The sequence below is a fragment of the Acanthochromis polyacanthus genome, chromosome 15, assembly GCF_021347895.1.
Source record: "Acanthochromis polyacanthus isolate Apoly-LR-REF ecotype Palm Island chromosome 15, KAUST_Apoly_ChrSc, whole genome shotgun sequence".
In the NCBI taxonomy this organism is placed as follows: Eukaryota; Metazoa; Chordata; class Actinopteri; family Pomacentridae; genus Acanthochromis; species Acanthochromis polyacanthus.
In genome coordinates, this window is record NC_067127.1 from 5,872,239 (window position 1) to 5,892,991 (window position 20,753).

Consider the following 20,753-nt stretch of genomic DNA (forward strand, 5'->3'; position numbering starts at 1 on the left):
GAGACAAGTAGTCACCCTGCTGTTTGGTGAAAAGGTGTGTACCACACTGAACATGGACAACAGAAAGCGAAGGAGAGAATTGTCCCAGGACATCCGAAAAAAAATTATAGACAAACATCTTAAAGGTAAAGGCTATAAGACCATCTCTAAACAGCTTGAAGTTCCTGTGACAACAGTGGCTCATATTATTCAGAAGTTCAAGACCCACGGGACAGTAGCCAACCTCCCTGGACGTGGCCGCAAGAGGAAAATTGATGACAAATTGAAGAGACGGATGGTTGGAATTGTATCCAAAGAGCCCAGAGCAACCTCCAAAGAAATTAAAGGTGAACTCCAAGGCCAAGGTACATCAGTGTCAGATCGCACCATTCGTCGTTGTTTGAGCCAAAGTGGACTTCATGGGAGACGACCAAGGAGGACACCACTGCTGAAAAAAACTCATAAAAAAGCCAGACTGGAATTTGCAAAAATGCATGTTGACAAGCCACAAAGCTTCTGGGAAAATGTCCTTTGGACAGATGAGACCAAACTGGAGCTTTTTGGTAAGGCACATCAACTCTATGTTCATAGACTCAAAAACCAAGCATACAAAGAAAAGAACACTGTCCCTACGGTGAAACATGGAGGAGGCTCAGTAATGTTTTGGGGCTGCTTTGCTGCATCTGGCACAGGGTGTCTTGAAAGTGTGCAAGGTACGATGAAATCTGAAGACTATCAAGGCATTCTGGAGAGAAATGTGCTGCCTAGTGTCAGAAAGCTTGGTCTCAGTCGCAGGTCATGGGTCTTCCAACAGGACAACGATCCAAAACACACAGCCAAAAACACCCAAGAATGGCTGAGAGAAAAGCGTTGGACTATTCTAAAGTGGCCTTCTATGAGCCCAGATCTGAATCCCATTGAACATATGTGGAAAGAGCTGAAACATGCCATTTGGAGAAGACACCCATCAAACCTGAGACAACTGGAGCTGTTTGCTGATGAGGAGTGGGCCAAAATACCTGTTGACAGCTGCAGAACGCTCATTGACAAATACAGAAATCGTTTAATTGCAGTGATTGCCTCAAAAGGTTGTGCAACAAAATATTAAGTTATGGGTACCATCATTTTTGTCCAGCCCTATTTCATTAGTTTGTTTTTTTAAATAATTATGTTAATCAACAATTCAAAAGTGATGGCTGATTTTGATTATTTAATTTTCAATAAATTTTTATTTATTGTTACTTTTGTGAGTTTCACGTGATTTCAGTGAGAATTGTGGGTTTTTCCTTCTTTAACTGAGGGGTACCAACAATTTTGTCCACGTGTGTACATATCAAGGGCTGTAGTTCATAGCAACTCCTTTATAAAATTAGTTTGATTTTCCATTATGTTGAATAATTATTATCATTATGTTAGAAAAGCTTTTATAGAAACGAATCAAATTTTAAGCAAAAGGAATGAGACACTCAGGGATGAATAGATAGATAGATAGATAGATAGATAGATAGATAGATAGAATTTAGAACTACAATATGAGATAATCTGGGCTTTCATTTATTCTCCACTGGTTTCCTGTCATTATATTTCTCAGCATCAGGCCTTATTTGGCAAAACTGCATTCAAATTGACAGTAATCTACAATTTGGTGGTAAATGTTGTAAATCTACACCCTTATGTGTAACTAAATCAAACAAAAGCATGGAAAATTTGGGACGGGTTGATTGACATTTTTTAGAAAACTGATCTTTTTTTTTCTTTCTTAACCTAAACTAAATCTGTATACTTACTGTACTAGGGATCATCTATTTGGCAAAGTGTGGAGAAATGATTGCTTCTTTTTTTTAATCACAGTAGAAATATCACCCTAGATCTGACGTCAAAAACAGGAGTTACTTTATTTAATGGATGAATTGGCCATTTATAGCATCCTTTTCTTTCTGTTTCATTCTTTCTCCTTTTTGTGGATCTCTACTTTGCCATTTGATGTTGTTGCAAAGTACTCAATGGGTTCTGCCGTTTTCCACAGTCGATGTGGACATCTGTCTGACACAACAAACATCGATTTTCGATTCCAAAATCAATGCTTGTCCAAACTAAATCCCAGCTGCAATTTGCCACATTGCTCTTTTTTCAATATTAGCCTGTAATTATTGTAAATAGGACTTGAAAATTAATAGTGCAAATATTCAGACTTCTGAGATCAACATTTAGTGTAGATTCTTTTATTTTTTACATCTATAGCTGCCTTTCTATTACCCTTAGACATGCACAAAATGTGAATAGCGCAATAAAAAACTGGTAATGGAAACACCTGAATTTCGAAAAAGGACTAAAATATCTCTCAAAAGTTTTTACTCTCTCATGAGGTGGTTTTTCAGACGTTTCGATATTGAAAAATATCGCAAAAGCACAATGGAAACACTTTTTCCACAATTATACGTCACCGGACGTGACGTACCTGGTCACATGACCAGTTCTCTCCGAGTAAACATGGCGCGTTCCGTGTGGACAGAAGAGGAGAACGAGACTTTTCTTGCCATTATTCTTGAGAAAAACATCACTGCCATACTAGACAGCAAACAGCAGAGGAATGCAGAGTGTTAGAAGGAGATAGAAGCGGAAATGAGGGAGAAAGGGTTCGACATCGAATGATATTTTACGAGAGTTACGATGCTTCTGCCCAGAACAGCCTTCAATGGAAACGCGTTCAAAGCGCAAATATACTTTGTCGAAATTTTAGAAATAACGCTTTTATTTTGCGAAAAACTGTAATGGAAACCCAGCTATTAACACAGACAGACTTTAATGCCACTCAAGTTTTTCACACCATTGTACAACAGACAGAAGCCAGACGATACTGAAAATTTCCTCAAAAATTTGGTATTTTTTGAGACTCTATTGTAGCCCGTTTCATCGTTCTGGAATACATACTGTTGGTTCGCTCAGAAAAGAAAGGCATCTCTGAAGAGAATAGCGTCTACATTTTTTTATTTGCACCGCCAAGGAGACAACAGTCCAGAGGTAGAAAAAGATGATGGAAATAAACTTTTTCAGACACAGGGTGAAATCTTCATTGTGTGAAAATCACTGCAAGAATGTTGGGAGAAGAATGGAAATGCTTCTTAAAATAAGGTCCTTACCGTTAGTTCATTCAGGACAGGAAAGCTGGGTTGTTAAGGCCACACAAAGACAGACAGGAGACTATGGAATTACAACTGCGCTGTTACAGTGGTTATTTAAGCACAGATGCAGAATGACCTTGTCGTCGATGATAGCAGATCTGCTCTTATCATTTCACCTTGCGTTTGTTCTTCTGTGGTATTTTCTACAACAAAGCAACCAGTCCCCATCCACGTTTGTTTTTTTTCAGCAGCTGTATTACCCACCTTTTCATGCATGGAATTTATTTCTGAAACTGAGCTGAAATGCCTGTCTGAAGAGAAAATCTTCTCACTTGTAAATTATGGTTCAAAATCAAAACCTATAATTTTGGATTTAGCCACAGTTGCTTTGTTTGTATCTCCCTCACTACATGCACTGTACCCATCATTTAAATCCCCTTTGCATAGGCCTGGGAACACTGTCGATAACTACATTTTTATGCAGATGACACCGGTTTTAATTATGTTTAGTGGCCAAGCTCCACTAATACTTAGAGGTACTTCATAGGCTCAGAGTCTGTGCATATTTGAAATGTCCTCCGCATTTTCATAGTTCGTCCTCCAGCATAAATCCAGTGTCCAGGCCTTGGACTCAATATGATTTAAATTATAAAAATCAGATGGAATGAGATGCAGTCCAGCTCCCTTCATCTGAAAAACATTAAAAGTCAAGATGTTGTGATGATTCTCAGAGAAATGAACTTTCTTCTACTAGTGAGTTATAGACACTGGTATACGGCCAAAACAGGAGCAGCAGCTTGACTTTTTACTGCCAGAGTGTAATACCTTCATTTTTTGGCATTGTATTTTCATATGTCTGCCTCTGCGGGCTTCTAAATATGTGTGTGCATGATGTGTTATTGTGGTATAATGGGAGCAGTAAACGACAGCATGGTTAGTTAAGGCAACATTTGCATCTTATTAAATGTATTTAAACATGACATGACTTTTCTCCTTTTGTTTACTTTGCGAAAATAAGCCTTTACAAAAGTCCTACGCCCGCAGACACAGAGTTCATTTCCATTGCCGCCACATTGCGATGTACGTAAAGCTAATCTTATGTTCTTGTGTGTGAGAGAGCAAAGTTAACATCAGATTAATTTAATAACTTATGTCCTCCACGATGATGAAAACTGATAAGATAAACTTATTTGTTGTTATGTTTTTGTTTTATTTTTCACTTTTTTGGCCAGTTTTGAATGTGGAATGCTCAATATAACCACAACTAACTGTACAGCCAAACATTTAGGATCTTTGATTCCAACAAAAACAGCCTATTAGTCACATTTATACATACATGACATTAACAACAGAATATATGTTTCATGCACATGTTTCTGTAGGAGTGAATGATAGGGAGGGAAAGGAAATGAGAGGATGAAATCTGCTTCGTTTTGTGCCTCTTTCAATCATGGTTCAGCCATTATGGGTGCTCAGTTGTATTGATCGCAAATCAAAGTATACGTTGCACTGCTTTGAGCAATAAGGAAAAGCGTTTAAAAATGTGTGGCAGATGTCCTCAGCACATATGCATCGGCCATTTCAAATAGTCTGAAATTATAACTCATTACCGTTTCAGTTTCACTCATCTTTGATTATAGTACGTGCCACCATCTGTCTATTGTTATTCATAATTGTTCTTTTCAGGTTTTTTTTATTGATTGTGTTCACTGGAACTCATGCATATACAAATTCACTACATTAGAATAAGCTGCAATACAAAAAAGTCTGAATACTTATAAGTGCAGTAAAGCCGGTAGTTTGGTCTGACAGTATAAACTGGAGATGATGAAATATCTTTTTTTTTTCCCTTTTCCTCTCCCTCTTTTTTTTTTACCCAAACAACCACTGCCGCACCATGTAAGCTTCTAATTAAATTGTTGAATTAGCCCTGCATTATAATCTCAAGATAGCTTTTTGATTCTTTTACTTTGAAGAGAATTGGAGAGAAGACAGTCTAAGATACACAAATATTCTGGGGTTATTCTGCTGCATTGATTTTCTAAAGGAATGTAGCAAGTGCACAAGACGGCATGTCAAGAATATCAACCCGGCTACTTGAGAAGAAGAAAGGTAATGTTCTTGATAATGACTTTTCAGATTACATTAGAAGCGGACTCGCGTTATAAAGCCATTGGCATTTAGCAAATATGATACTGTACAAAACTGGCATAATCTTTACCTGAAAAATACAGCTGCTGCAAAGGGGCCTTTTTCCTGTTGGCCACACAGATTTTTTATAATGAGCATTTCAATCAGGGGAGGCACATTTCCACATCGAAAATACTGTTCATAAATACTAGAAAAGAGTTTGGTGCAGACTACTCGGAGTTAATGGCCAATCATTGGGATGAACCCCATAATCAGTCAGGGACGTGAAAACCCCCAACCTGGTCATCATTAGTCTGAATCAGGCTGGAGTCGTGGTGCTGGTAAAGCTGGGGAAAGTGATGGTATCGACATCCGAAGCAGCAGGCAGCACACTACAGGTGCAGCTAATTTAGTTGATAAAGAGTATGCTGATTAGTGATTTGCGCCAATGTGCATTAGAGAGGGAGGTAATGTTTTAGGCCTACCGATTGGTTGGAGTAAACCAGGAGGGAGTTAAATCTTGAATTTTAAATAGAGGGGAAACTCTGTATATGAAGGGCTACAAGTCAAGAGGCTTATGTGGAGTAATGAATGAAAGTGAAGCAGAGTGCTGGTAGCAGCTTGAATTAATGTATCCTACAGAGTCTTTTCTGATTCTTCTACATGTGGGTGGAGAAATATACACATATACAGTAATATCCCAAATTCTCTATATTATTGATTAACAGTCACTTTTTACAAGATAGAACTGTATATACAATAATGGAAGGTTGCCAACAGGTTTAGAATGAAGCACAAAAACAATGAAGCCTGGATTTGTTTTGACATTCACACAAGTGTAATTCATTGCAGCAGAAGTTGGTAATTTCATAGTTTTACTGTCGACTGAATATTTTCAGAATTTATACTGCAAGTGTTTCCTAAGTCAGTGATTTGTTGCATCATATCTCCAGAGAAATAACATTTGTGACTGTGCAAGCTGACATATCGTAAGAAGTAGCAGCTTTGTTGGCAGCAAATATGTACAATGGGTCGTGCATGTGAAGAAAAAAAAGACAGTGTGAGACCATTATGCACTATTTATCATATTATTATATTGTAAGACTGATGCCACAGTATGTGTCTAGTCAGGAGATCATGTCAAGCCATTTTAAACAGATCAGTGGAACAAAAAAATTGTCTTGCTCTCCTGTATAATGTTTCAATTGGTTACATAAATGGGCTGATACAGTATACAACAAAAGTGAAATATCACTTAACATCAAAAGGTGCTGAATTGTGTCAATTCTTAGAAACTACATTGTCTCAGTTAAACTGTAGGGCATTTGCTCTTGTGGAAAATTAAAAATACAGACCTCACAGTAGAAACTCAGTTCAACAAAAGTCAATGGAAAGTCAGAAACTCTTCTGTGATTTGGCAGTGATAGTTTGATTGTTGTTATTCTGGAATGTTCCTCTTCTGCCAGATTTCTGCAGATTGGGTTGTCTGGTCAGCCACAGACATTCATGGTTCCATTTATAAATGTAATTTTCACAAAAACATTTGCACTAATGCAGCCCCATATCATCGCGCTCCCACCTCTGTGCTTCACTTTTAAGACTATGCATGCACTGTGGTTGTCCTGACCAGGCTCACCCCATTATAGCAGAACAAACGTATAATCTGACCAAAGAATGTGCTCCCAGCATTCATCAGGCTTCTGTTCATACTTTTCAGCAAAGTTTAATGTTGGAGTTTTGCGCTGAAGAACAAGTAAAGATTTTTTTTAATCGAACACTATCTATAGAGGTTGACATTATCAACTGTCCTTCACACTGTCTGAGTTGTCACAGAAACTCCAATATCCGCTTTTAACACCTGCCGAGTCTGAAGCACTTGCCCAAGTATTTTCAGAGGTAGATTGTGAAAGTAGTGCACTGTATGTAATGATATAATGACAATACCTAATACTAAAATAGCACTTTCAAGACACTCAAAGTCCCTTGACAAAGTAGGTGTAGGTCTGTAGTGTAATTTGAGGACGACGGCCACTGCAGCTCTGATTATTGGTGCTGTTTCTCATTCTAAACCCGCTGATTGCTGCTTCAACTGGGTTTTCGTAGTTTCTTTTGTTCATCAGTCTTCCTGTATAAGTTTCGCAATCAGATTTTCCACTGGAGCCATGATGCATCCATGCAGATAGACATGACCTTTAAGTCCAAAACTGATGGAATTCTAGTGTTCAGAGGTCATTTTATGAGCACAGCTATGTACATAGGTTCATTAAAAATCATGCTTCTGTTCAGTTTTGTTTCTGAAACTACAGGTGTATCCAGTTTTGTTGCTATAATTTCCTACTTTAATGTATTTTCAATATGGTCTTGCAACAGTGTCTATTTTTGAATGTTTATAAGATATGTACTTCATGTGCCTGTTTAGAAATAATGCAATTATTTAAAGAGGTGATGGAGTTTAAATGGATTGTAATGTTTTAATTTCCATTATAGTCATATCTCCATCTGACAGTCATTAATATAGTTCTTGACATGACACATGCTAACAGTAAAACTAAACCTTTCCAAGTTAGAACTGTCTTTTAATTTTAGTCACGCTTTGCTTATTAATTCCATAATGTGACCATCCTATAGGTCATTCCAGGATCTGTCCAAGCAGGCTGACCTGGTTTATGGGACAGTGAGGGACTCGGCTGTGTACGAGTATTTCCGGGCTAAAGGCACCAACCCTCTGGAGCAGGACAACACATTTGCTGAGCTCTGGAAGATCATCAACAAGAACAATGGCTTTGAGCACTCTGTCTCCAACCCGTCAGAGGGCATCAAGAAGGTGAGGAGTTATTTTTGTACCTTGGAAAGAAAAGTTCAAACAAAAACTTTGAACAAAAACTTTTCACTTTCTAACAGTTACTTTTGGCCGACACTGGACAGCACAGTATGAGGGAAGTCAATCAACCAACTGGTCCTCTATCTATAGTAGCTAATTTCAGCTCAGCCTCATAAAGTAAAGTATGCATTCAGCTGGTTTTTGTTGTTGTTTTTTTTATTGTTTTTTTTTCCCACAAGAAACATGCAATTATTGGAGGGCTTTGTCTCCCAAAAATTAGAAATGCTTATAAAAATAATTATAAGAAAACCATATCTTCAGCTGAGGGAGAGATTATTACTTCAAAATTTAAAGTTCAGCCTTGAGAATAATTAACTGTATTATTATTATTTGCTCTCATAACAAACAGTTGGATTATTCCCATGCCTGATTCAGAGAGGCATGTGAGTAAAGTGATATTTTTAATCTAATGGACTGTGAGGTTTTTCTAATTATGTGAAACTGTGTGCTGCTAAATTAACATTTTGTGCATTGGGTTGTCTGTTTCCTTAACACAGACAAAAAGCAGACAAAGCAATAATCCATAGTTAGACAAGCTACTGCAGAGCCGAGACATATGGACTTGTCTGTACAGCTATTTGCTTTGAATGAAGTCAATTGGCAATGTACAGTTACATACATCAAAGGAACACTCTTCTCAGTTCACTCAAAAATCCATTTTATTCTTCTACTGCATGATTACATTGCCCTTCTCTAACATACACACACACACCAGAAAAACAATTCATTCTGAATTTAGAGATAGAGTTTGATAGGAACATCTCCAGCATGGGTTTAAAAAGTCAGTGAACCTGATAGTTGTGGTGCTGATGAGTTGTGAGCTAAAATATCTGTTTCATCTTTATTTGGTGCAACCTCATTCTCAACTCTGGAAGGTTTAAGGACCCCACAGGGGGGAAAGTCAGAGAAATGTGTACAAAAAGAACAAAAAAGAAGTAAAAATATAGAAGGATTTTGGATAGAATTCAGCTGTGGATGCTCTACATATTCTACACTGTGTGCCCTTCAGGCTTTAGCATATGATTACATCTCTGACAAAGGAATGCAAAAGTGGGTACAAAATAAATGCATGAATAAAAAAGAAAACACAACACACACATTTGTGAAGAAATCCAATGTGCATGCTGTTCAGTGTTTACCCTGAGTGTCCAAAATGTTTGGGCCAATTTCTGTGCAAATATTTAGCTCTGCTGTTTGCTTTTTCACAATGAAAGAGCTTCTTTTGAACCATTCCACCAACACAGGGCCACAGGTTCAAGTAGTAGAAATTTAAGGGCAAAATGCTTCTTTTCTAATTTAACTAATCAACATGGCAAGGGAGTGAAATAGTAATTTGCAATTGAACAACATGACACTTGACATCTTCGGAGAAAAGAATTCAAGAAAAAAAAGGCAGATTTAAGCCTTGATATCATTGTTAATCATTGGGATTTTTGTGTTCTCAAGTGGATAAATAACATGTTTCACCCCTAAGGAGATTTTTATTGTATCGAGTTGTTTTTTCTTCTATAGCACAATTTCTCTGTAATGAGTTAAACACAGCAGGCAAATTTCTGCCACTTATTGGTTTCTCAACTAGACCAGTGCTTTATAGGTCTTTATTATAATCATCATGTGGTGTTGTTTGGGTATCACCCAAATGTTTCCATTTTCAGGCAAAGCGAGAGTCGTATGCCTTTCTGTGGGACATGGCGGTGGTGGAGTACGCCGCTCTGACAGATGATGACTGCACGCTGACTATAGCAGGGAACAGCATGAGCACCAGAGGCTATGGCATGGCCCTGCAGCACGGCAGTCCTTACAGAGACCTCTTCTCTCAGAAGTACGTATATTAGTTTGGGGACCGACTGAGATGGGTTTTTCTGGGGCTGATACCAATGACATTTATTGGTGATCAAGAAAGGCTGATAACCGATATTTTGAGCAGATATGCATTAATGTATGTCATAGCAGAGAACCTGTCGCTCATAACTAGTCTTCTACATTAATAAAGGTGACTGCAGGGGGTCCTCGACTTAAGTTCCATTCCTACGGTGTGACATAAGTCGATTTTCACCATATGTCGGAACTCCGTTGAAAATGTAAACAAAGACGTTACGTGCATCATGATATTGATCAGTTTGCAGATTTGTACAACTACAGCAACAAAAACAGTCATTAGCTCACACTGAAACACAACTTGGTACAAAAATACCAGCGAAAATGTAAACAAAGCCATTACGTGCATCACCATAAGACTCGCCGGGGACGCCGTTGCTGTTGGTCTTTCAGCCAAAGCAGTAAAAATCTTTCCATCTCAATAATGAGACCACTACACTGCTTTGTAATCACAATTGATTTTATAAGTGCAGATCCGTTCACATGTTCAAGTGTCTGCTTTTTATCTCCGATGATCATCGAGACAGTCGTGCGACTAGTCCAAGCCACTAGCCGATGTTCATCTGCGTTTTGTCCTGTTCCAAGCATTTTATTTCGTCCAGTTTTACTTCCATGGAGAGAGCTTTGCTTTTTTGAGGGAAAATCAAAAATGAGCACACCCATGTGCAAATACAGCAGGGCATAGTTAAACCAGAAAGTGAGTCTTTATTGCACATCTGGACTTTGAGTTTAAGTTGAACTAATCTGAGAGTATAATCATTTGAATGCTCATATCTTTTACTTCACTAAACTTTTTTTAAGCAATACGACTGTTTTCAGATCTCAGAAATGTATTTCCCGAGTACAGCAGTATAAAATATTTAATGATCAGAGAAATGAAAATGAAACACTATAATAGTTGAAACACATCTTACCTTTATGCTGCAACGTTGAATGATATCTAGAGTAAATAAATGTTGGACTTAGAATTTCAGTATTTGTAACTAGAACATTTTTTTTTATTTTACTGCCAGAGGAAAGTTGAGAAGCACATACTTCATATTTTCAGCTCATGATATTTGCCCTTTGCTTGCACTTAATCACGTTTTCCACAGAGGCAACACAGCAATATTGTGCTCTCGACGTTCTCAGCACAATCTTACAATTTTAAATCGCAACAGCAAAGTCTCTCTTCCATGTAAAATATAAAATTCTCGACAAGCATCTGCAAAGGGAGGACTGATCGCTCTGTAAACCGCAAACACCGTGTTGATGAAGGTTGTCGGATCGTTTGCAGGAAAAGAAATTGTGAATCTGGACTGGAGCTGTGAGGTTTCATGAGTATAAAAGTGTAAAAAGGGCTTTGGCAGCTCCACGTACATACTAGATATCTGATCCGCCTTTTCGCTTGGAATAAATGTGCAGGCTTGTGCGTAAACAAATATGTGCCATTCACTGTTGAGCAGGTTGAATAACGACTGTGTAGAGAGCTAACTGCTCCGGTGGGACAGACTGACTGTTTGCATTCAGCTGTCATTATTCTCCTCCACAACATCCATCCATTCCTCCCTGCTCTCTGTGCGCTAACTAATGGGGCCGACTGTAGTATTTGATCATCGTTGCTTCCACGCTTAAACAATTTGATATGAAACTGATTACTCTTGAAGTTGTGATTGTTTTTCTTTGCCTTGTTTTCATAGAACTGGTCTTTTAACTTTTGTTTACTATCCATCAGCATGACGTCCTACACTCTGCCGCTGTGAACTAAAAACTGCAGTGTTTAATAGCATTTTACCCTCTATGGAGCTTTAATGAGCTACAGTCAGTGCTAACACAGTACATTAACAGCACATTTTCTTATTCATTAGTTTTACTTCATGAGCTACACGGTATTATTTAATTATTGTTACATGATAACAGTGTGGTAATCAGTCAGAGTGGTCACATATGGATTTCCTTTCCCCAACTCATGTTTGTCTATACATATTATTTAATTTTCCATTCCCTGCTGTCTTTGTAATTTTATTAGTCAGCGTTTAATCTGTATCCATACCGCTGAAAGATTGTCCGGTGACCTGTGTTTGAAATAACTGCTTAGTCTTTCCTGAGCGCTTTGGTCAAAGGCAGAAGGATTTATTTTGGATTCCTATACTTCACCTCTCATCCAATAAGGCTTCTTCAGCTCTAAGTGGCAGGTGGAATGTTCCAAGAATTTATTCTCATCTCCCACACACATGGCTCAAGACTCATCAGTGATCCAAAACTCACATGAATCAAGGTGGGAACGGCGGTGAAACTGCCTGGTGAGGGGCATCATTACTGCATTATACCTGACTGATAAGAGGAAAAGAGCCTTCTCTTCTATTTTGTGCCATGTGCTTGTGGATCATTTGTTTTCTCTTTTATATATATATATATAGGTCCGTGCAACCCTATCCTCAGGGTGAACCAACTTTTTCTCTTTTCAAGAGAATTGCTATCCACTGAGCTGATAAGCTCTGTGGTGACTTCCACTTCTTGAATTTTGATTTCTATCCAGATATGTGCCATCCATATATCTTTTATCCCTTGAAAGAGCTCTGCACTCCACTTTCCACTCCCTCCATGTAGAGACTGGCCACAATGTGTGACACTGGAGGCCCAATGCACAGCTGTGCTTTTGTCTTTGGAAACTCTCATTATATTTGACATTGGTGGTGATGCTAAGGTCAAGTAGGGCACATCTAATTGGAGTAACGTTGGAAACCTTGTTGAGAGAGCTGTCTTTCAATCACTTTCAACGGTCTTCACTGCCTCAGATGTAGGTAAAATGGTTTCACTGACCAATTTCAATTTCTGGACCTTGTTGATAAAATTGATGGAATTTTGGATCTTCTATAAAGTGCTTTGAACCAGAGGTTCTAAGATGGTGATGAGGTGCTTTGCAGTGTCACCAGTGACAGAATTAATGCTTGTCTTTTATGTTAATGTCCCCTTTCTGTTTATTCTGTTATTTGTTGATGTATATTTAGTGATCAGGGCAAGAAAGCTTTCTCTCAATGGTCCTCCCTGTTTAAATACAATTTAAATAATAACTCTTTTACCTATAACATTGTACAACAAATTACAGCATGTGTGTACCTCTAGTTAAAAATATTTATTACATTCAAAATTCCGAGGTATACATGCTTTTCATATGCAGACCTCTGAGGCAGTGGTGACTGTCAGAAAATAACTTCAGCAAATCAGCTCATTAAACAATAGAACTCGCTTTACTTTTAATCAGATATGTAGCACACTTGAACACTGCCTAACTGCCAACTATTTCAAGTACAATAAGTGTTCCTAAGGACAAAAACACGATTGAATCATGAGTTCCCTGCTGTTACCGCCTGCTGCAAATCTCTGCCAAGGATATTAAGCTTCCTTTTCTAGGATTGTGCTGTGCACAGTGAGGAGGACAGAAACCTTAACATTGACGTTTACCAGAAATCCCCCAACACATAGACCAGTACCTACTGTTTGACTCCCACCACCCACGGCAACCTACACTGGGAGCTATCAGAACCTTAAACCAGCAGGCAGGTGAGAGAAAAGGGGAACACACATATACACACATATATAGAAAGCACTTAAATCCTGTGGCAACCCCAGCTGGGCCTTCATTAAGTCAGCAAAGAGATGATGAAAAGCATAACATCAAACAGAGAAGAAAAAGAAAAACAGGCATAACAACTTCGTCTTCCCATGAGTGTCTCAATTACCTGGGATTTTTTTCCAAACCCAACATCCTGATTCACTTCAAACCAGCAACACTCTTAGGGTGAACCTTTTTTTTTTTTTTTTTTTTGCCTAAGGATAGAACAGCCCAACACAAGATGAGCAAGGTTGTATATACAGTCCAGTGGAGCAACAAGTGCACAAACCTATACATTGATGAGACCAAACAACTGCTTCACAACTGCATGGCACAACACATGAAAGTCTGTCAGTCCTGACATCCCTTTCCAGACAGTTTCCTCACCATTTATATCTTAAATTATGTAAGATTGTGGTTGTAAAGCCTTTAGTAAGAGACAGTGGTGGGAATAAATACTTGGAAATTCCTAACAGTCATTTTGAATTGTGAAGCCTGTTGGATAAGAGGTGAAAGACTCAGAAAGAATTGCCACTTGCCTACGACTGAAGCCCTTAGTATTACCATGACTTGGATGACTGAGAATCTACAAAAACATACTTACTCTTTCTTCTCCACAGGATTTTGGAGCTTCAGGAAAAAGGTGACCTCGACATCCTGAAGCAGAAATGGTGGCCAAAGAAAGGCCGCTGTGACCTGCAGAGCCACACAGATGCCCAGCCGGAGGGACGGGCGCTGCGCCTCCACAGCTTTGCCGGTGTTTTCTGCATCCTTGCTGCCGGGCTGCTGCTGGCCCTCCTGGTGGCTGCACTGGAGACGTGGTGGAACAGCAACCACTGCCGGCGAGAGCAGCCCAAAGAGGTGACCACTGACAACTCGTCGGGCCAGGGCCCAGGCCCAGGCCATCTAACCCAGAACCGGGCCATGGTGGCCACCACGGGTCCCCCTGCCCCACCAAGGCCCCGGTCGAGACCCAGACCCCCGGGCCCCCCGGTCCTGCCCAGAGATGCCACTGCCACACTCTACTTTATGGATCCAGCAGGCGCTGACGCCAGCCCCGATTTAGTAGAGCTGCAGTACACCCAGTTATAATAGGTGTGCCCCTGATGATAGTCCAGACATCATGTGATCAATCTGCTCATTCCTTCTCATGTTGGGAGAGAGGTTGGGGTGTTTTGTTAGGGACGTCTCTGAGGCTTCTCTCTCATGCTGACACATAAAAGACCATTAATTGCAAACAACCACAGTCACTGGTGCTCACGTGAGAGACCCACAACTGAAAAGATAACAGTAAGCACTAAATTGCAAATTCAAAACCACATACTGAAATTGTACTTCTGAGTCGATAAGTGCTTCAGTTGTACAATAGCTCTCTTTAGCTAATCCATTCAAGTCTTAATGCTGTAGAGCTCTGACTTTATCTTGCTGCTGTCAACTGGGCAGCCCCTCTGCATGAGGCGTCCAGACAACTAAGGCTTGACATGGATCCCTAAACTAAAGTGTGAGCAAAAGCAGACAGTAAAGAATCTGAGCCTTGACCTGCCTGTTTGACGTGACAGTGCAACAATGCTGGATGAAAACACCCATTTAAGACCCAGTCCTGTCCCGAAAACACACAGTGACTCAAACTCCACCAATGTTAGTTCATGGTGCATGTGAGAGTTTGAGTTACTGCTGCTGATTTTCTATTTCAGTCTTTGTGTAGAACTGCTCTCATAAGAACCACATACTGCTGTCATGTGAGATTCATAGGAGACGGGCATCACTGTCATTATTTATAGAATACGAGATGTGCTGGATGTGTTGGTGCAATCACGTTTGTGTTCTTTATTATTGTTTGCAGACCTGTCTAGAAGCTGTTTTCACCCAAAATCAATTTTTTGAGCATAAAACACTCACGCTCTGTCAGCTTGAAATGGGACTGGGAAGGGTTTATGTCAGAAACAAACAAACAAAAAAAAACCTATAACAATGCTAGCCAGCAGCACTGAAGTATATGGAACAATGAAATAAAGCGCAATATCCATACAGGCACGTTTCCAAAGCTCTGTATCCCTTACTCAGTTTTTACAAAGACAGCTCAGCAACAGACCCACAAGTGGCTTAGAGCAGACATGGCAGATGCAGCAGTGCAGCTCTCTATACAATCTTTGGTTCAGCCATGCTGCTTACAGTGACAGACAAGGGTGCTTAGAAATTATTTTCAATACACCTACAAATATTTACAAATGGACACATAAAAATGTTGACTATTCCATATAGACATTGCAGGTGGTACTGAAATTGTTAGTGAATCCAGCAAAATAAAAAGCAAATAAGAAATGACTTCCAGCAAAACCTAAATTAAATCCCCCCTGTTGTCAGTCAAACTTGGTACGGTCCAATAAAGCAAACAAAACCCAAATAATCCAAAAAATCCACAATGAAAATGACTTACAGATGGTAGGAGAGCTTTCAGGTTATGATAGCAGATTATGATATTATGATCATAGGATTGGCCACAGCGATAATGAACAGCAGGACTCAAAGAAGCTAATCTTATCTATACAGCACCAATTGCTTCGCCGGAATATTGAGGGGTTGTCTCACAGCTCCATCACAGGCTGGAAGAGGCTACAAATCCAGTGGTGGCAGGTTTTCAATGAACCCGAAAGTAGTGAAATAGTGAATTAGTTGAACAATTTTGAAAATGGATAGTTTTGCTCATCATTAAATTAAAATGTATTTAATTTACATTTTAGTTCAGGCCTCAAACTCACAGTTTAAACTCAATGTCATTCAGTTTCATTTGCCTTTTAATTGCTTTCTCAGACACAATAAGCAATTTAAATTATATTATGATGACTTGTACAAAATTTAATTGCCAATTTTCTCTTTTTCTGATATTTTGCAGACTAAATTAATCAGTACTGTTTGTTTATTTCAATAAATCCTACAATAATGTAATAAATAAATACAATTATTTTGATAATGCAGAGAAAAGGCAGGTTTAACAGTCATGAACTAAACCTACATACATATACTAGAAACTTTTTAACTACCGTTCAAGCCTGCGGCCAATGAGTGATTAATACTCAAAAGATATGGGTGGAGCATCACTTTATGTTTTTAGGTTCACTGGCACCATGACAGCATGAACGTACAGTATGTGGGCATTATGACGGCCATGTCAAACAAAACTCTACTGCAAGTTTGAACACATCAGTCGAATAGTTTGGCATTATGGGAAATACACTAATTTCGAGGTTTCGACTGACAGATTTGCCCGTGAGTTCTGGTTAACATACTTTTGGGACAGAAGAAGAGGGGATATTGCAAACCTATTCTTAGTAGTGTGGTTTATAGATGTAAACAAAGCATAGTGCCAAATTAACCCAACGCTGACTAAGATGATTGCATGCATTAGCAGTTTTCACACCATTCACAGGAACACAGTTGTTCATTTCTTGTACTGATGATTTAAGCCTGGGAGTTTTATACCGGTCCAAACTAAGAAAGTGCTTGACATTGTCATCAAAGAGAACTTAAACTATCGGTGCTTTTCCCTCTAAGTGTTTTACATCTAATCTAATATTCAGCAAGAAAGCCAACGGCAGCATTTCCCAAAATGTCAAGCTATTCCTGTTATTTTCTATGTAGTAATTAGTTGCGATTATATGTCAATGTCCGGATTCACAGGGGACCGTTTTGGTAATGTATCATTGTCTATGATCTCCAGCAGGTGACTAAGGATTACGGTCTGCAAAGGGTTTCTGGTCCATTGACATATAATGACATAACAATGGCTTCACCAGAAGGGAGGCGGGACATATGGACAGACAGAGAGAGAGACTGGGAGGAGGCCGAGGCTCTTGACACAGGTCAGGAGAGGCCTGGCATACTGTACTGGATGGTCATTGGCTGTGACAGGGCGAAGGGGCGGGGCATGGGGCCGGGCAGGGGCAGATTGTAGTCGCTTCATCTGTCATCTCACCCCATGGTCTCTCCCGTTATTCGTCTTTCTATGTGGTTTTTGTCTGTCTTTGATGTGAATCCACTTAAATGGGTGCATGTTGCTAGAACACAAGGCAAAATCAAGCATGGTAGCGTTTGTTGGAAAATGTGCGTCTGATAAACAATCATGTGCTCTTTATTTGGCTTCTCCCTTTTACTCTCCCCATATATATGTTCCCCTCATTGAAAAAAATTCTAATTTTAGAAGATTCAGTATCATTCAGATGTCTTCAATTAACCAACATTAACCAATTTGTCTTCATTTGAATTTTATTGTCTCCCAAAATCTGACTCATTGGATTTGTGCGTCCATTGGAACCTGTCTTGTTAAGAGTGCTTCATGCAAGAGTCACCTCCAGCAGATTTGTAGTTGCCTAATTGTGCAAAAATTTGAACACTTCTGCATGAGGTGACATCTTCCTTAAAGTTCATCTCAGAAATGGAGACATTATCTTTTACGACACTATGGTTAAGATTTACTGTTTTAAGGTAATGTCTCTCTCAATGTTGGCTGCTTGAAAGTTCTAGTAAAGCAACTTATATATTTTGGTTCCTTGAACGAAGCTGAAATAAGCCGGTGTGTTATTTTAGCATCCTTCAAAGCCACGTGAACATTATAAGATGTTAGATTTTCTCAAAATAATGATAGAGTAGACTGCATTGCATGCACAGAAGATAGCTAGTCATGATGGTGATAATGAAAAAAACATTATAACCTGTCTTTTTCTGTTCTCTTTTCACTCTCTATCCTCATCCCATTCCTTCTTTTAACCTCTTAACCCCTTTTTGCTGTCCATTCATTTTCACTTTTATTCTTTATCACACTCCTCCCTAATTACATCCATGCTCTCCCTTCCATTAAAACCTCTCTCCTTTATGCTGGCTTCTTTTATTCCACACACACTCTTTGGCTCTGCCTTTCTTTTCCATCTATCTTTAGGACAAAGAGGTGAACCTGGAACAGGTCCACCAACGTTTGAACAGCCTCCTGGACGAGGACTTGGCCCACAAGCAGCTGCCAGGCCAGTCTATCGAGATCTCTGCCCTGGACATTGGCAGCATGCAGCCCAGCCAGTCCCTGGAGGCCTTGTCTGTTCGGGACTACCCAGCTCATCGGGGGCCGCCGCCTCTATCTGTGACCACCTTCCTCCAGGAGGGTCATGGGGCAGGAAGGACACTCGGTGCGGCCACTGGCAGGACCTTGCCCCTGCCCCTCAGCAGTGCCACCATGCCCTCTATCCGCTGCAAACACAGGGCACCCAACGGGGGGCTCTTCCGGCAGAGCCCAGTCAAGACACCCATGCCAATGTCCTACCAACCAGTGCCAGGAGGACCCATCCCAGAAGCCAGTGAGCCCAGCCACGGGACATCCATCTGAGCACGCCGAACATTCACGGACACTTGCGCTCAAACAGAATAGTGGAGAGCTAAACAGAGTGCTAACAGTGTGGAGAGATATAATTAAAACACTAAAAAAAAAAAAAAAAAGATTTTTATTACAAGTGATGGAGAGTCAGCGGGACGACACATGACGAGACACTGAGACTTTAATGTACATATTTGTAAGTACAAAGAGAGAGAGAAGCAACAATTAAAAGTGTATTTTGAATATTCTCAACAGTTGAGTTTAAAAAACATAAAAGTATTAAAAAAAATGACTGTTTGAATGGCTTTGTAAATTTTGTTCTAAATGAATAAAGGTGACAATTCTTTGTGGTTGTTTTCTAAGTGCCAAGTTCAAAGATGTTTTCTTTCAGATCAACATTAACTGAATGTACTGTGAGAATTCATGAAAAAGACATTTCACACTTCAAACACATTGGAAGAATTGATTTGTTTCATATGAAAAAAATAAAAGGTATACTAAAAAACAGCCAGATGTGTGTGTGAATACATATTTAAAATATCAATGTCATGCTGTCAGTGTGTATATGTGACAAGGGGATCACTGATGGGTTTAACACAATGGGAGGTAAATGACAGCCTGAAATGTTTGACACTTTCTACAGTTCTACAATTACAGCAATAAATGAAGGCTCATTATTACTACTTTTTATGTTTCCATTGAAAAACATCCATGTAGATGAGTCAGTACTTGGAATATTTATAAAAACAAGTAAAAATAGATTTGCAAAACACCATTAGCAATGCAACCACACACTACGTTGATCTTTTAACCGACACTTGGAAACACTATCAGCATCTCATTGCATTTTTTCTCCATTCCCCTTGCCAGTTTATTTTACTGGAAAGATTTGAAGAAAAGTTTTGGGTAAATGTGCATGTGAATCTGTTCCAAACTTCATATGTCTGTTTGGGACAAATGGTATAAAAACCAGAAACGACGAGTCTTATGCATATTTTAACCAAGAATGGTGAATAAGTCATCATATAGCTCATTCGTTGGTAGAAATATTCACCAGTTTCAGTCACCAACTTGGACCGGAAACTCACAATAACATCCAAAATCAATGATAGAGGGCATTTTATCTGCGTTTAATGCAGTTAGTACCAATTGATAATCTCACTTTGTGTCCAGGTTTATTCCTCCAGGCCTCCAGCTTGGTGAAGCAATCAGCGGCACGCATACAAAGAAGTCATTTATGTGGAGATTGAGGGTAAATGTTCACAGTGGGCTCGACACTGAACTCACACTCACATCAGCACCACTACAAGCAGGCACACATGGGGCCTATACGAACAAAATGGCTCACTGCAGTTTTCAATACACAATTAGACTCCCATAAAATTAAATTGAGGAAAGCAACAATAACCAAGTGACAAACAACAGAACAGCCTCAAGTCCAGTCATTCAGAAGGTATGAGTGAAACTGGCAATAACTAGAGAAGCACTCAGACTAAGGCTGCTCAGTTCAATGAAACGTCAGAATTTAGACATACTAAACTATGGGATTTTTGTGACATTTTGGATGACATACTAAACTATGACATTTTTTGGACGACATACTACACTATGACATTTTGGACGACATACTAAACTATGACGTTTTTGTCACATTTTGAATGACATACTAAACTATGACTTTTTTTAATATTTTGGACGACATACTAAACTAAGACGTTTTTGTCACATTTTGGAGCAGGTACTAAGCTATGACATTTTTGTCAACATACTGAACTCTGACAGTTTTACTCAGCTTATGAGTAGAGCAGA

General features: G+C 39.3%; 1 protein-coding gene across 3 annotated transcripts in view; it reads left to right on the forward strand.

Annotated features, from left to right (window-relative positions):
• Positions 1-19,451, forward strand: part of grid1a (glutamate receptor, ionotropic, delta 1a) — a 278,043-nt gene extending 258,592 nt beyond the window's left edge. The window contains exons 13-17 of one of the 3 annotated variants that reach the window (XM_051960063.1): positions 7,860-8,055; positions 9,768-9,934; positions 14,206-14,446; positions 17,304-17,445; positions 18,519-19,451. In XM_051960063.1, coding sequence (XP_051816023.1) covers positions 7,860-8,055; positions 9,768-9,934; positions 14,206-14,446; positions 17,304-17,445; positions 18,519-18,931 — 1,159 coding nt within the window. In that variant the 3' untranslated portion in view covers positions 18,932-19,451. The remainder of the gene's footprint in view (positions 1-7,859; positions 8,056-9,767; positions 9,935-14,205; positions 14,447-17,303; positions 17,446-18,518) is intronic. The other 2 variants (XM_051960064.1, XM_051960065.1) reach the window with 2 other exon arrangements.
• The last annotated feature ends 1,302 nt before the right edge of the window (positions 19,452-20,753 follow it).